The sequence below is a fragment of the Pogoniulus pusillus genome, chromosome 15, assembly GCF_015220805.1.
Source record: "Pogoniulus pusillus isolate bPogPus1 chromosome 15, bPogPus1.pri, whole genome shotgun sequence".
NCBI classification, from domain to species: Eukaryota; Metazoa; Chordata; class Aves; order Piciformes; family Lybiidae; genus Pogoniulus; species Pogoniulus pusillus.
This window is the reverse complement of record NC_087278.1, coordinates 14,422,784-14,436,269: the sequence shown is the minus strand read 5'-3', so window position 1 is coordinate 14,436,269 and position 13,486 is coordinate 14,422,784. Positions and strand designations below refer to the sequence as shown.

The 13,486-nt window shown below is 43.0% G+C and overlaps 1 protein-coding gene across 4 annotated transcripts in view; it reads left to right on the top strand.

Annotated features, from left to right (window-relative positions):
- Positions 1-13,486, top strand: part of TBXAS1 (thromboxane A synthase 1) — a 278,058-nt gene extending 264,572 nt beyond the window's left edge. For all 4 annotated transcript variants that reach the window (XM_064155470.1, XM_064155469.1, XM_064155467.1 and 1 more), the window contains 4 exons: positions 6,073-6,161; positions 8,371-8,508; positions 11,225-11,387; positions 11,939-13,486. In XM_064155470.1, the coding sequence (XP_064011540.1) occupies positions 6,073-6,161; positions 8,371-8,508; positions 11,225-11,387; positions 11,939-12,061 (513 nt within the window). In that variant the 3' untranslated portion in view covers positions 12,062-13,486. The remainder of the gene's footprint in view (positions 1-6,072; positions 6,162-8,370; positions 8,509-11,224; positions 11,388-11,938) is intronic.

Below are 13,486 nucleotides of genomic sequence, written 5' to 3'. Positions count from 1 at the left end.
CCAGTGGCAAGATCAGTTTCTGCCTGATGCTGTGTGTCAGACAAACATCTCATTTGGCAGGTGCAGGCTGGACCACAGACAGCAGAGAGGAGGTTTTGCAGTAAGTATTACATGAGGGCTGCCGTTTTTTTCATTTGGTTGGTTTGGTTTCCTGGGTCCAAGTTTTAAGGATAGAGCCAAGAAATTTTACTTCTTTGACTTTGTCCCTGTTTTACTGCCTGGCATTGTAGGGAGGTTTTAGTTTGGTGCTTTACAGCATTTTATTGTGGAAGCGGTAAAACATGAGGCGAGATTTCTTTAAGTAAGTTATGGGTTGGTGCTTGTTGAACCATCTCACCTCTTTTTATTGATCTACATTTTGAGTGCTGTCCTATCTGTAACCTTTCCTTTCTTGCTATGGCTGTTAGTAAGGTCATGGGACAAGTCTAACATGACATAGTATTCTTGCATTTCTTCTCTCTCTCCCAGGCTGGGCATAGCACTCAGGCTCTAGCTCTGCTAGGGAACAAGCAGCTCCTAGATGTGGACGATGAGAGCTCAAAACCCCAGGCAGATTCTTTCATCTATCATAAGATTTTGATCCATTTGATCAAGAAATATTATGGACCTGATTGCGAATTCTCACCATGGCTATGGTCTAAATAGCAATGTTGGCAATTTGAAAGGAAGAAGGTGGGATGAGAGCCACTGGAGGTGATGCTGGCTCACCATATGATTTTAGCTCACCATATCCCATTCCTAACCAAAGCCTACACTTCAGAGGCAAGACAGTGTGGGCTGTGTAGCTATGCATACACAGATAACTCATGGGTTTGTATCTGCACTTAAGCAGATCTGCTCCTCATCTCTCTGACACGGACTTTGACACAGTCACACCTGTCCCTGAGGCATTCAGTTTGGACTGCGGTTCCTCAGAAACCACAGCCAGTTCAGTCTCAGGCCATGACTCAGCAGCACTAGTTATGAGGAATGTGGTTTCTGCAGGCTTAGCTGCTTCCAAATTGATTTCAGGTGCATGTCACACTCTGTCAGTTACATAAAATATTTTCTTAATTTTTTTTTCATTTCTGGCTGCTGAGCACCACCAGACCGTGACCAAGAGGATAAGTGGAAATCTCTCATTCACCTGGTGTGCACTTGGATCACCATTCCCAAAACAGAGGTGGTAGAGTAGAATCTGTGCCACACTCATCATCTACTTTGGGGAAAAGTTAGTATCTCTCTTAAACTGTCACTGAAGAAGGGTTTATACTGGATGTTGTATGGAAGGAACTGAGGTGCAGGCGTAAAGTTCCCTTCTGCTCACTTGGCTTTGGTGACACTAGCCACAGCCAGAAAAAAGGAGTGAGCAACTGGGAGTAGTAACATCTCAAACTGCAGCAGAAAGATTGGCCAGACCTCTCCTGTCAACACTTCGATTCCCTTGATGTTCATCGAGGAATTAAAAGTTAACTGAGAATGGTGGCAAAAAATAGGTTTGCCTGCCCTGAAAATGCTGAGACCAGTACTGAAAAGCAGGGGTGGACCTGAAGGCAGCTGTCTTTCTTGGAATTTAGACAGAGATTAAAACACACATCATCCTTCTAGCACACAGGCAATTTTATAATCACTGCTAGTCTTTCACCTCGGGGTGAAGAAATAATTCCCTAGCTTTTTCTAGGGAATAGAGGCCTAGGATTTTCAGTCAGTTGTAAAGGAGAGTTTGTGCCCAATGTAAACGCATTCTAGACCTCAGAAGTAATTGAATGGTCTGGGAAGGTTGAGGGTGTACTACCACATCTTGAAAATCAAACAGGGGAGACATGCATGCAGAGAAATGTCTCAAGATGTGACATGGACATTTCAGTTCTACATCAACAGGAAAAGATACTGCAAGGCTGTGCAAAGCAGAAGACAAGCTGCTGTGCCAAGCAGTGATTGCAAAACTAAAATGCAGGATGTTTTATTACATTCAGTGTGGGGCCTCCTCCCCACATCTCTACTTGTTACAGAAAGGAATCTCTTTCTTAATGAAAAAAAGCAATCCATAGTAAGGAGGTTAAAGTGGCATCTTTGAGAAAAAAAGGCATATTTAAGTTCCTTTGAAATGTGCTTGGCTAAAGGAATATTTTGAAGAGAGGGAGTAGATAAACAAGTGGAAAATATTTGCTTTGAAAGGCAAAAATAAGCAACAAACCGTCCTTCCTGAACAGAGATACTTGGCCAGTGTGTACTTTACACAGCCATAGGTCAGACCTTGCAAACAACTACTAAATTAGGTCCAGCCACTTTGATGCTAAAAGCATGGAAATGCCAATAATTAGGTTGTATCGGACGTAGGAAATGACTGATGTGTCTGCCATGCTTGTGATATCAGAGTTCACTGTGCTGCCATTTGACTGACCTCTTTTTCTTTATGTAAGCAAAAGGAATTTTCTTAAAATCAGCTGGTTTTGCACCTTTGGTTTGTTTTCTGAACTGCTAATCCCCTGAAGGTATAGAAGCTATTTGAAATAGCAAATCAAAGCCCCATAATTTAGTGTTATATTATTTGTTGATGTATGGTTTGATTTAGCGGCTACTTATTATATCAGGTTACCATATAATTATCTTAATTATTGACTCCAGAAGTAAGTAGAGGGATTATGAGAGAGACAGGAAGGGCCAGGGAAAGAGCACGGCTCAGAGAATTGAACGCATCACAGCGTGCTCTTGGTTCCGCCACTCATTTATTCTGAGCCTGAACTCTTAGCTCAGCCAGCCTGGCCATGAAATCAGGAAGGAGTGCAAAGACAGGACTTAGATGCTGATCCAGGATTCAGAGAGATGCAGGAGAGGAGTATAAAAAGGACAGAGGAAAATTCTGGAAGAGAGATCATAGAATCAACCAGGTTGGAAGAGACCTGCAAGATCATCCAGTCCAACCTAGCACCCAGCCCTATCCAATCAACTAGACCATGGCACTAAGTGCCTCATCCAGTCTTTTCTTGAAGACCCCCAGGGACAGTGACTCCACCACCTCTCTGGGTAGCCCATTCCAATGGGAAATCACTCTCTCTGTGAAGAACTTCTTCCTAATAGCAGGCAGAAAATTAATATGCACCACAGCGTTCTTTTGCATCAAAGCATGGTACACCGGTGTGGTCATGGAGAAGGGAAATGTTAGCACAAGGGCCTGAAATTTGCTATCATTCTTCCTTTCCTGCCTCTGCTGCTGAGTTCCTATGTGAAATCGAGTAGCTCTTGGACCCCCTTCGGCAAAACAAGGTTGATAAAATCATCCTTCTGCCTTTGGTTTTAGCCATTCAGATGAAGTGGAGCACAGCTCCTCACGCGGCTTTGAGCCGCGGTTATCACAGCATTGTGGCCAGTTGTGGCTTTTAGTCTCCTCGTCTGATAACCATCGACCTAAGCCAAACGTTGGAGTCCAGAGGTGCTGCTGCCATATATAAACAACATGGGGAAGGCTGACGGTGCAGTCTGTACCTCCTGCATTGATAACGTTTTACATGTAAAATCCTTCACCCACTGACAAACTGAGTTGCAGCTTTTTCCCTAAGAGAGAAGCAGACCCACTGGTTCTGCTCAGTCTCTGCAGGCAACTTTCTCTGGGTTTGCTTTTATTTTTATTTGTCCCTGAGGTGGGAAAAAAAAGAAGGAAAGGAAAAGGAAAGGAAAGGAAAGGAAAGGAAAGGAAAGGAAAGGAAAGGAAAGGAAAGGAAAGGAAAGGAAAGGAAAGGAAAGGAAAGGAAAGGAAAGGAAAGGAAAGGAAAGGAAAGGAAAGGAAAGGAAAGGAAAGGAAAGGAAAGGAAAGGAAAGGAAAGGAAAGGAAAGGAAAGGAAAGGAAAGGAAAGGAAAGGAAAGGAAAGGAAAGGAAAGGAAAGGAAAGGAAAGGAAAGGAAAGGAAGGGAAAAGGAAAGGAAGGGAAAGGAAGGGAAAGGAAAGGAAAGGAAAGGAAAGGAAAGGAAGGGAAAGGAAAGGAAGGGAAAGGAAAGGAAGAGAAAAGAAAAGAAAAGAAAAGAAAAGAAAAGAAAAGAAAAGAAAAGAAAAGAAAAGAAAAGAAAAGAAAAGAAAAGAAAAGAAAAGAAAAGAAAAGAAAAGAAAAGAAAAGAAAAGAAAAGAAAAGAAAAGAAAAGAAAAGAAAAGAAAAGAAAAGAAAAGAAAAGAAAAACAACCAAACAAAAAACCCCCAAACAACAACAACCCCGAGAGAGATAATAGAATGTATCAGTTAATGTGAAACGGTGCATGGTGGCTTAGTGCTGCATAAGTGGGATACCCTAATCCAGCAAGGTATCCTCGTTCTATTGTATGCCTTTTCTGCGTGCCATCTGGAGTTGTTCTCTGCTTAGTATTTTCAGTATGTACCATATGTTTTTGCATGAAAATTCAATAAAATATGCATTATACATGAAAAGTGCTGTAGTAAATAAAGGAAGGATAGAATCCAGTCCCCTTTGTGAACGGCAGGGGCCCCAAATCTTCATAAAAGGTTTAGTCTAGTCTGACGTCTGTGCTTTTCTCCAATTTAGCCTGTGTCAGTCTTTAGGCGATGCTCTAATTTGAAACAAAACTCCGCTTCTTGACGACGCTATTAGGTGTACTTTGGCTGCCCTCTGCTGAGAGCACTGAATAAAACAGGGACAATGTCCTTTTCTGAGGAGGAGTAATAGTGGGAGAAATTCCCTCTTCATCCATGAGCTGAGTTGTATCACTGCTGCTGGCAGTTGTCTGCATTGTGATGTCTCTCGCTGTCTGTTTGCTACCTTTTAGAGGGCAAAGTCTCCTGACTACAGCCTTTTTTGGCCTTTAATGCTTATCAGTTGTTAGCAAGAGCTGGTGGTTTTGTAGATGTGAAACTGTGGGCTCAGGGATGGGCTGCCATGCATAATTAAGCAGCGTTACACAATGAGGGGCCACAGGAGAGAACAGGTTTCTCTTCCCAGGCATTACTGGAGTCCTGCTGGGTGGGATTTGAGGTATACCTCAGCCCTCTCTACTCAACAGAACAATTTGCTGCTGCGTGCTGTTCCTCACTGGGGTGCTGGGTTTATCCCGTGCTGTCTCCCACCCCTCTGTTGAGCTTTACAGCACCAGTACTTGGCTCTGTTTCTGTAAGTAAGAAGGGCCAAAGGGTTTTCTGCACCATCCCTGCGCTAGTTTGAAGCAGGGTAGAATGTTTTGGTGAGAAAAAATAGATCATAGGCTGTGAAAGGAAAACAATGGTGATGTCTACCCCCCTCAGAGTCTTGCTGAAGAAGAAAGGAAAAACATTAGATAACACTCTCACCATCTTGTGGCACTCTGGCTGGGCTTTGGCTGAGCTGCATCTCCCTAACCTCACCTTCCACTCACCTTTGCTTCTTAACCTTTTGGCTGATCCTCTATTCTTCTTTAGGTAAGGTTGAGAGGGGCAGGGGGAAGGTGCAGGGGTGGTTGAGAGCCCCTCCTGGGGACTCAGGTTTCTGGGAGGGGAGTTGTGTTTCTGTATTACTTTTACCTTGTATATTTCTGTATATAATTGTATATACTGTGAATATCTGCTTGTATATTGTGCTAGCTGTAAATAAATAGCTTCATTTATATTCCCAGAGCCGACTGAGACTAGTCTGGGTGACTTCTAAAGTGTGGGGGGGCGGGGAACACCCAAACCATCACAATCCCCAAGAATCCCTAAGGGGACTTGCTGTTCCTTGTGAACAAGTGCTCCTGCTTTGCCTTGCTGTTGTTTTGGGGGAGAAACAAGGGTCTTGTGTAAATTTTAGTGCATGTATAAAACAACAGCTCTGCTGTAGCTATTAATGCTCTCTGTAATGCCTTGTTTTTAATACTTCCTAGCAAGTAGATTTATTATTATGTCTTCAGCTGGGCTGTGCACCAAAGCGTTTTGATGATGAAGGGAATGTTACACACACATTTAATTACTGCCCACATTGATGTATAATTTTAACATTTACTGTTTTAGATGAGACACTGAGTTCTTCTACAGGAAAAATACCCAGTAGAAAAATAGATTATTTAAAGTTAATCTGAGATGAGTTTGGCACTCAAATGTGAGAAACTGTAATTGTTCCTTTCTCCCTGCCTCTTCAGATGGTTCCTGATTACCAGAACGTACAAGAACTCCCTTACCTGGACATGGTGATTGCAGAGACATTGCGCATGTACCCACCCGCATTCAGGTATTCCCTGCACACACTTCTGACTCCACAGGGCAGATCACAAGCTCTATAAAATGGAAATCTGCTGATGGAAGACCAATGTGCCCTTGACTTCCGTGCCAACATCAATACTGCTTGTGCATTTGGAAGATGTAGTGTGGCCTGTTGGAGGAGAACTGGCTAATACTGGTGTTTCTGAAGCAGATTTTTTGTACAAATTGGCCAAGATTACTTCCTTGTCATTCTTCACACCCCCCAAGCTTAGAGGATGGAGCCATTTTGCGGCAAGAAAGGCAGATGGTTCTGCTTCTGTATGCCTCAGGCTTCGGGGATGTAAAGCAAAGGCCTACCCTAGCCTGTTGGTCATTAAGCCCTTGGTCTGTGGGAGGGTTGCACATTCACCACCCTGTGTTTTGCACGTGTGCTTAACTTGGAGCCCTGCACTTTTGCACTGTGCTGTAAGAGCATAGCTAGCTGGTGGCTGCATCCATTGCACTTTGCAAGGTTTGCCGCAGCTGGTTTCAGCTGAGTGACACGGAGTAAATGCAAACAAGGGGAGAAAAGGAGGAAACTGTTTGAATGTCAACTTTCCAGATTATCATAAGCATGAATGCAGGTGTTAAGGATGGGGCTTTTCAAAATGGTCAGCCAGTTCTGCTTCTCAAAAAGCCCAGGGGAAAATTCAGATGACTGGAAAGGAGCCAAAACGAAGCGTGCTGGGAGAGCCTTTGAAAAAGTTACCCCTTGATTGCAAGTACCTTAAAACAAAAAAAGCTTAGGATCTTATTCTCTTTTATATGTTCACAAAGATTGAAAGTCAAGCTCGTTGTATGGACATCTACAGGACTGTTCAGAGAGTAAATGTCAAAGATACTTGCTTCTGGGTGAGAAGACTGAGCTTTGCTATGTTATGCATGGCATACAAGTGGAAATTATTTTGCCAGTTAAAGCTTCAGGGATCTTTGAGTTTCAGCTGAAACACTGGGAAACAATCAATGTTTGTCATATGGTAAACAGAATGAGAATGGAGCCAAGTTGTTCTAAAGTTTCTCTTGGCATTGTCAGTGGTGTTTATTGATCTGGCTTTTACTTTGATGGATGTGGAATGGATAGGTCAGCCCAGTGCCTCAGAAAGATGCTAATTGCCTATGACCAGGATAACGCTGAGTTAGGGGGAAATTCAGCAGCAGTGAAGCTTGTGGTAAAATGAGGTTTCTTTTGTTTATGAGAGATGGGTGACAGTGATGAAAGAATGTGTTCCTGTAATGATACCAAACTGACAGCCCAAAACTGAAGTCGTTGTTCAGCTCTTTAGGTTCACTGCAGGGATCAGCAAAGGGAGCTCCTGCACATTGTGTCACCCCTGTGCTGCCAGCTGGTGCCAGGGAATAGCTAGATAGCAGGATGCTTGCCTGGTTCTGGGCTACTCTGAGGTCTGTAGCAAACCTCCCAAGCACCAAAAGATCTGAATCAGGATCTGCCACCACACATGCACACCCACACACCATTTTTCACAAGGTTTACAGCCCCAAGCTTGTCCTTAGCAGGCAGCTTTTCTCAGTCTTCTTGTCATGTTCCTGAGGACAATCCTACTCTGTCACCTGTCACCACAGGGTGGGAGGACACTGGAAATTTTTCTTGCTAATGTCATGTGAAATGTACTTTTCCAAGGCTTGTGAATTGGTTGTATATTTGTAGCAGCAGTAGAACATTAGCCCTAATACTGAAGACATTCCTTGCCAAGTTGCCGATATTGTCCCAGGTGTGAGGAAACTTCTCAAATAAACAAGCTCAAAACTGTATCTCAGACAATTTTTTTTCCTGGAAGCCAACCAGCTTCATCTCTCTGCCTGTTACTAGACATGACTGACAAATTTAATCTACATTTTTAATTTAAAAAAAAGGAGTCTGAAACCAACATTAGCAGCAAACTTGCAGGTCAACAGTTAGCATTTTGTAAACCTATAAACCAAACAGTTTATACAGCTTTACTGTGAATAGGGCAAAAGTTAGCCACTGGAGTTGAAGCTGTGTGCTTCTAGGTGCAGATATTGCAACCTGAGGAGACACTATCATCACACATCAAGAGCTGCTGTGTTTTTCTACTGGGAAAGTATTATTCTCAAAATTGCAGGGTCAGTCCAGCTGCAGGTACTGACTTTTATTGTTCCTTCCTGCTGTGTTTTCACCTTTATTAGTCACCCGAGATACATGACACTTGCTCTTGCAGGTTTACTCGGGAAGCAGCTAAAGACTCTCTTGTGCTGGGACAACATATTCCAGCTGGGGCTGTCATTGAAGTTGCTGTTGGACATCTCCACCACAATCCTGAGTTCTGGCCAGAACCTGAGAAATTCATTCCTGAGAGGTATGTGCAGTAGGGCTTTCCATTCTTAGGTTGAAATCCATATTTATGCCTATTTAGACTGAAGGCCTACCTTAAATGCCATTTTATGTGTTATGGTGAGCACAGCACTTCAGCCTGTCCAGTAAAGACACCATATTCTGCTGCTCCTTCACAGCCACACTCACCAGAATCAGTATTTCCACCAACAGGAGCACAGTTTTATTTATATCATAAAAATTATGTTGCTTCTACCAGATCAGGCAAGTGGTGATGCCACTTGTGGCACTTGCCACAGAGGGTACAAGGTTGGGTCAAGGTTGAAATGTGGTACAGGTTTTCAGAGGTTTCCAAATCCTCAAATAGTGGTGCCTCTGTTTCTCATGGTGGTCACTTAGGCCAGGAGAGGTGGTGCGTTGTGTGGTGTTAGTTGGCACCGAAGCCAGTTCAGGTCAGGTCAGTGTTGCATTTGGCACTGCTTCTTATACCGGTTCAGGTGGCTCCTGCTGTAGGAATGCCTACATGCCACTCAGATCATAGGTTACAGTAATTTAAAGTTATTTCCATTACAAGCTCTACCTCTGGTCCTTTTGGACCAGGCCATTGGTTTGAACATTGCGATGAACTCCTCCCTTTGCCCCAGCTCCAGCTTGGACTTATCCATAGACTACAGCACCTTAAAGGTGGACCTGCTCCAAGTGGAGCATTACCTGTGAGCCACAGTCTCTTCTGTGGTGCACCTGCTGCAGCATAGACTTATCCAGAGTCACTTAAGGTGCACCTGTTCCAGCATGGCTTTACCAATGACTGCCATCCCTCCAGAGGTGTAGCTGTTCTGTCACGGGCTTATTCATGACCACACACTTTGAGGTACTGCAGCATAACCTCATGCACAGCAAGTGGTGCTTCAAGGTATATGTGCTGCAGCACACACTTAGGCACAGCCACAGATGCTTCAAGCTGTACCTGCTGTGGTGTGGACTTACAGATGCAGATGCTTTGGGCTGTCTTGCTCCCACATGGGACACATCCACAGATCACAGTCCCTTTAGTTGACAGTGGAGTTCCAGTCTGTCCAGCAGCACAGAAAGAGCAGCGATGCCCTGACCATCTGCCAGCCCAAACACACTGCCATTGCTGTTATCAAAATGTTCCCAGGCACTGCAGAGCAAGAAGATAAGCAGTACAGCAGTACAGCAAGCAGTGAGAGCAAAATGCAGCCACTAACAAGCACTAGCCTCTAATTTACAGTAAGGCAAGCAAACCTCATGGCAAGCACAGGAGCCTGCCAATTAATATCTAAACAGCAAAAACAGCTATACATTCAGCCCGCCACATTCCAATGAAACTCATCATTATCTCAAACATTTGGAGCCAAAAAACTAAGCATCACACAGCTGCTCACTCACTCCTCCCTGATAGGATGAGAATCAGAAGGGCAAAAGTGAGAAAACTCACGGGTGAAGGTAAAACCAGTTTAACAAGTGAAGCAAAAGCTGCACAACAAGGAATTAATTCACTGCTTCCCGTCGGCAGGCAGCTGCTCAGCCACCTCCAGCAAAGCAGGGCTCTGTCGCACACACCAGTTACTTGGGAAGACAAACACCATCACTTCAATGGTTCAACGTTCTTCTTCCCCCAGCTTTATACACTGAATATGATGTCACATGGTATGCAATATCCCTGGGTCAGCTGTCCCAGCTTTGTTCCCTCCCAGCTTCTTGTGCAATTCAAGCTTGTCTGCTGGTGTGGTGGTGTGAGAAGCAGAAAAGGGTCTTGATGCTCTGTAAGCACTGTTCAGCAGCAATGAAAACATCCCTGTGTTACCAACACGATGTACAGCACAAATCCAAAACATAGCCCCACAGCAGCTACTCTGAAGAAAACTAACTCTATCCCAGCCAAACCCAGCACATACTGGCAGATAAATTTTACTTTCCCCGTTCTCTGTACTGCTATTCAAATAGGAATTTTGTTTCCCTCATTGTGGCAAATATAAAAAGGAAAAAAGAGACTCATTTCTTTTTGGTTAATCGAGTATTCTACAGCTAGCCAGTTGATGCAGATCTGCATATAGCCTGCCACATTAATCTGTCTTGGTCTGAAGTACATCAGCTCTAAGAACAGAACTGTGCAATTTCAATGTTTCCCAAGAGGGAACCTGGCCTCTTTGGGCCAAGAGTAGAAAGAAGGGCTGCTTCCGAGCTGAATTAAATTACTGAATTGTAATAACTGCCTTTCATGGCCTGTCCAATCCCATGAGTTTCACCTCCCCTTGCAAACTTCAAAGAGAAATTGCTGTTGCTGTGCATTTGCAGTGCACAGCAGGGAGAGCACAGCACTGCTAATCCCAGTTAGTTCACGGTGCAGCCGTGACTTCTCTCTTAGCTGTAATCTCTCCCTCGTAGATGTAAAAGTCTACACAGGCAATGTATCTGCACCTGAAGTTCTCATTCTTCAGAGTGTGTTCATCAAATGAAGGTAATTCATTAAAGATAAATTGGAGGTAAGATTTTGTCTCTCCTCTCCTGGAATCACTCGCTGACAGAGACTGATGGTGGTAATCAGTTTTTGGATTGCTTAAGGGTGTCAATCCCATCAGGACATGATCTGTCAGTGATGACCTTGACCTGTCCATTAAGGCAAATTGACATAATCATTTTTTTAGATGTCAATGAAAAACATGGTATCGTGAGAAAAAAGTCTTCCTTCAACCTTTTTACATCTCTGCACCTTCTAGGTTTACAGAGGAGGCCAGGAAGGAACAACACCCCTTTGCATACCTGCCCTTTGGGGCAGGACCCCGTGGCTGCATTGGCATGAAAATGGGTTTGCTTGAGACAAAAATTACTCTGCTGAGGATTTTGCAGAAGTTTCAATTTAAGACCTGTCCAGAGACCGAGGTTTGTATATGCAGAGGCTTAAAGGCCACACTTGTCAACTTCAGGGAGTTGACAGTGAGTTATTGATTTACCTTTGTGACTTTCTCTTCATTTGAGAAACTGCTAGAGCTGCTTCCCTAATAAGGAGGGGCAAGAGGCCTGGACTGCATGTTTTAATCAAAACATGATTTAACCTTTATGATTTTTCCAAGAAAACAAACAGTTACACAACCATGACTTAGTGGGGAGCACTGCAGTCAAAATACTTCAATTTACACAGGCTGAGGATGGGTGTATGTCTCATGGGACCTCAGCACTTTAGTATATGCCTATTGCTATATACATTGCACCTGGCACTTAGCTCTAGAGTTTACAGAATTAATTTCTTTCTGTTCAAATCTACAGTATGCCTGGGCAACCAGTGCCTCTGCCTCTGGCTGTAATTCTATTTAATATTATACTATCACAGCTGACTGTAAAATAACTACTTTATAGCTTTCACAGTAATCCTGGTGTTACACACAAACACACACATACACCTCTACATAAGGTGCTTTTTTTTTCCCTTTCAGATTCCTTTGCAGCTGAAATCAAAAGCCACACTTGGACCAAAAAATGGAGTCTATATTATGCTAGAATCTCGCCAAAAGAAAAATACACATCCTGAAGCCTCCTGGGATCAGACCCTTTATTGAGTGGTTCACTGGGTGTAGTTGTATTTCAAAATCTCAAAGAGAAGTAGGAGCTTAAATCTCAGTGATAGTCAGTAGATGCTACTTCACTGTCCTCCTCTGAGAGAGCCTCCATCAACTTTTTCAAAGAAGATGTGGGCTCCACAATCCTTTTGGTGTTTTTGAAATTGCTGTGAATGGTATCTGTAAAGAAGCATCCCACTTTGACTTGCTTTTCTACATTACACTTTCTTTCACTCATCTCTGAGAATGCATTCTTCATGCTCAAGTTCAATAAATAGAGCAGGTGTTAAGCATGCTTTCACTTTACAATAGATTTTAATTAGAATTCATTATCTCACACATCCTTCTCATGCACTTGTAAGTCCACACTCTAGAAAATGCCCAGGAAGCACTACAGTAATAGCAAAAAGCCTAGGATCCAAGGATTTTACCATGAACTCTGCTTAAAAAATAGCTGAGTCACCTGCACAATGCTTAATCTCCCTCTGTAAAGTTTAAGGAGTTTCACCTTCATGCTTTTCAAGTAGTCTGAAGTACACTGAAGGGCAAAAAAGCTGTGTTGAGAGACAGGTACTCTAGCCTCCTAGGAACACACATTTGCAAGAAAAAAACAAGACATAAGGCTGACAGCATCTCTCCAAGAGTAACTGGTACTGTGATGTTAAGCACAATGTTTGTGCACCCACATAACACAGTCCAAACTGATCCTAAGCAGAGCTGGTTTTAGGATTCATAGAACTATCAAAAAAACCCAAACAAAACCCCACCCAAAACCCAAACCAAAACTGTGTTGCAAAACATAACTGAGATCTATAAGTTATATGGTGACATATATATAAGATATATGGTGACTACTAGCATTTCTGGTACAGCATGCTTCAGTCAATAGCATTTGAGTCTAGGGAGGAACAAGGGGGCTGATTTAAAATAATTCCCTCAAAAACATCGTGTGTTGTCTTGCATTGCTGAGCTGTAGGTTTGTTTAAATCCAGGCATGTCTGTTTTACAAGAGGGTTTCAGTCATTCTCCAACAGCCAATATGAAGCAGAGGCTGCTTGGTAAAGCTTCTATTAAAAATCATTTTCTGGGGCTGTGCAGTGATCACAGCAAGCTGTCAGTATAAAAAGCTAAAATGGTGCTTTTAATGAGACTTCTGATATAGAAAACCTTCACAGTTTTATACTTTATAAATAGTATTCCTAGAAAAACAGGGCTGGGTGCTAAAAATTATCATGCTGCACTGATTGCAGATTTGAACTATCGATTCTTACCTGGCAATGAGCTGCAGAAATTTCTCTGCCTGATACTTTCTGAAATGATCACCTTTTTGTTTTCTCTTGTTAAGTGTTTGTCTTGGACACAGCTTCCCCTAATATCAGACACTTCTGTATATTTACAGAAATAAACACATTTTAAAAAATTAAA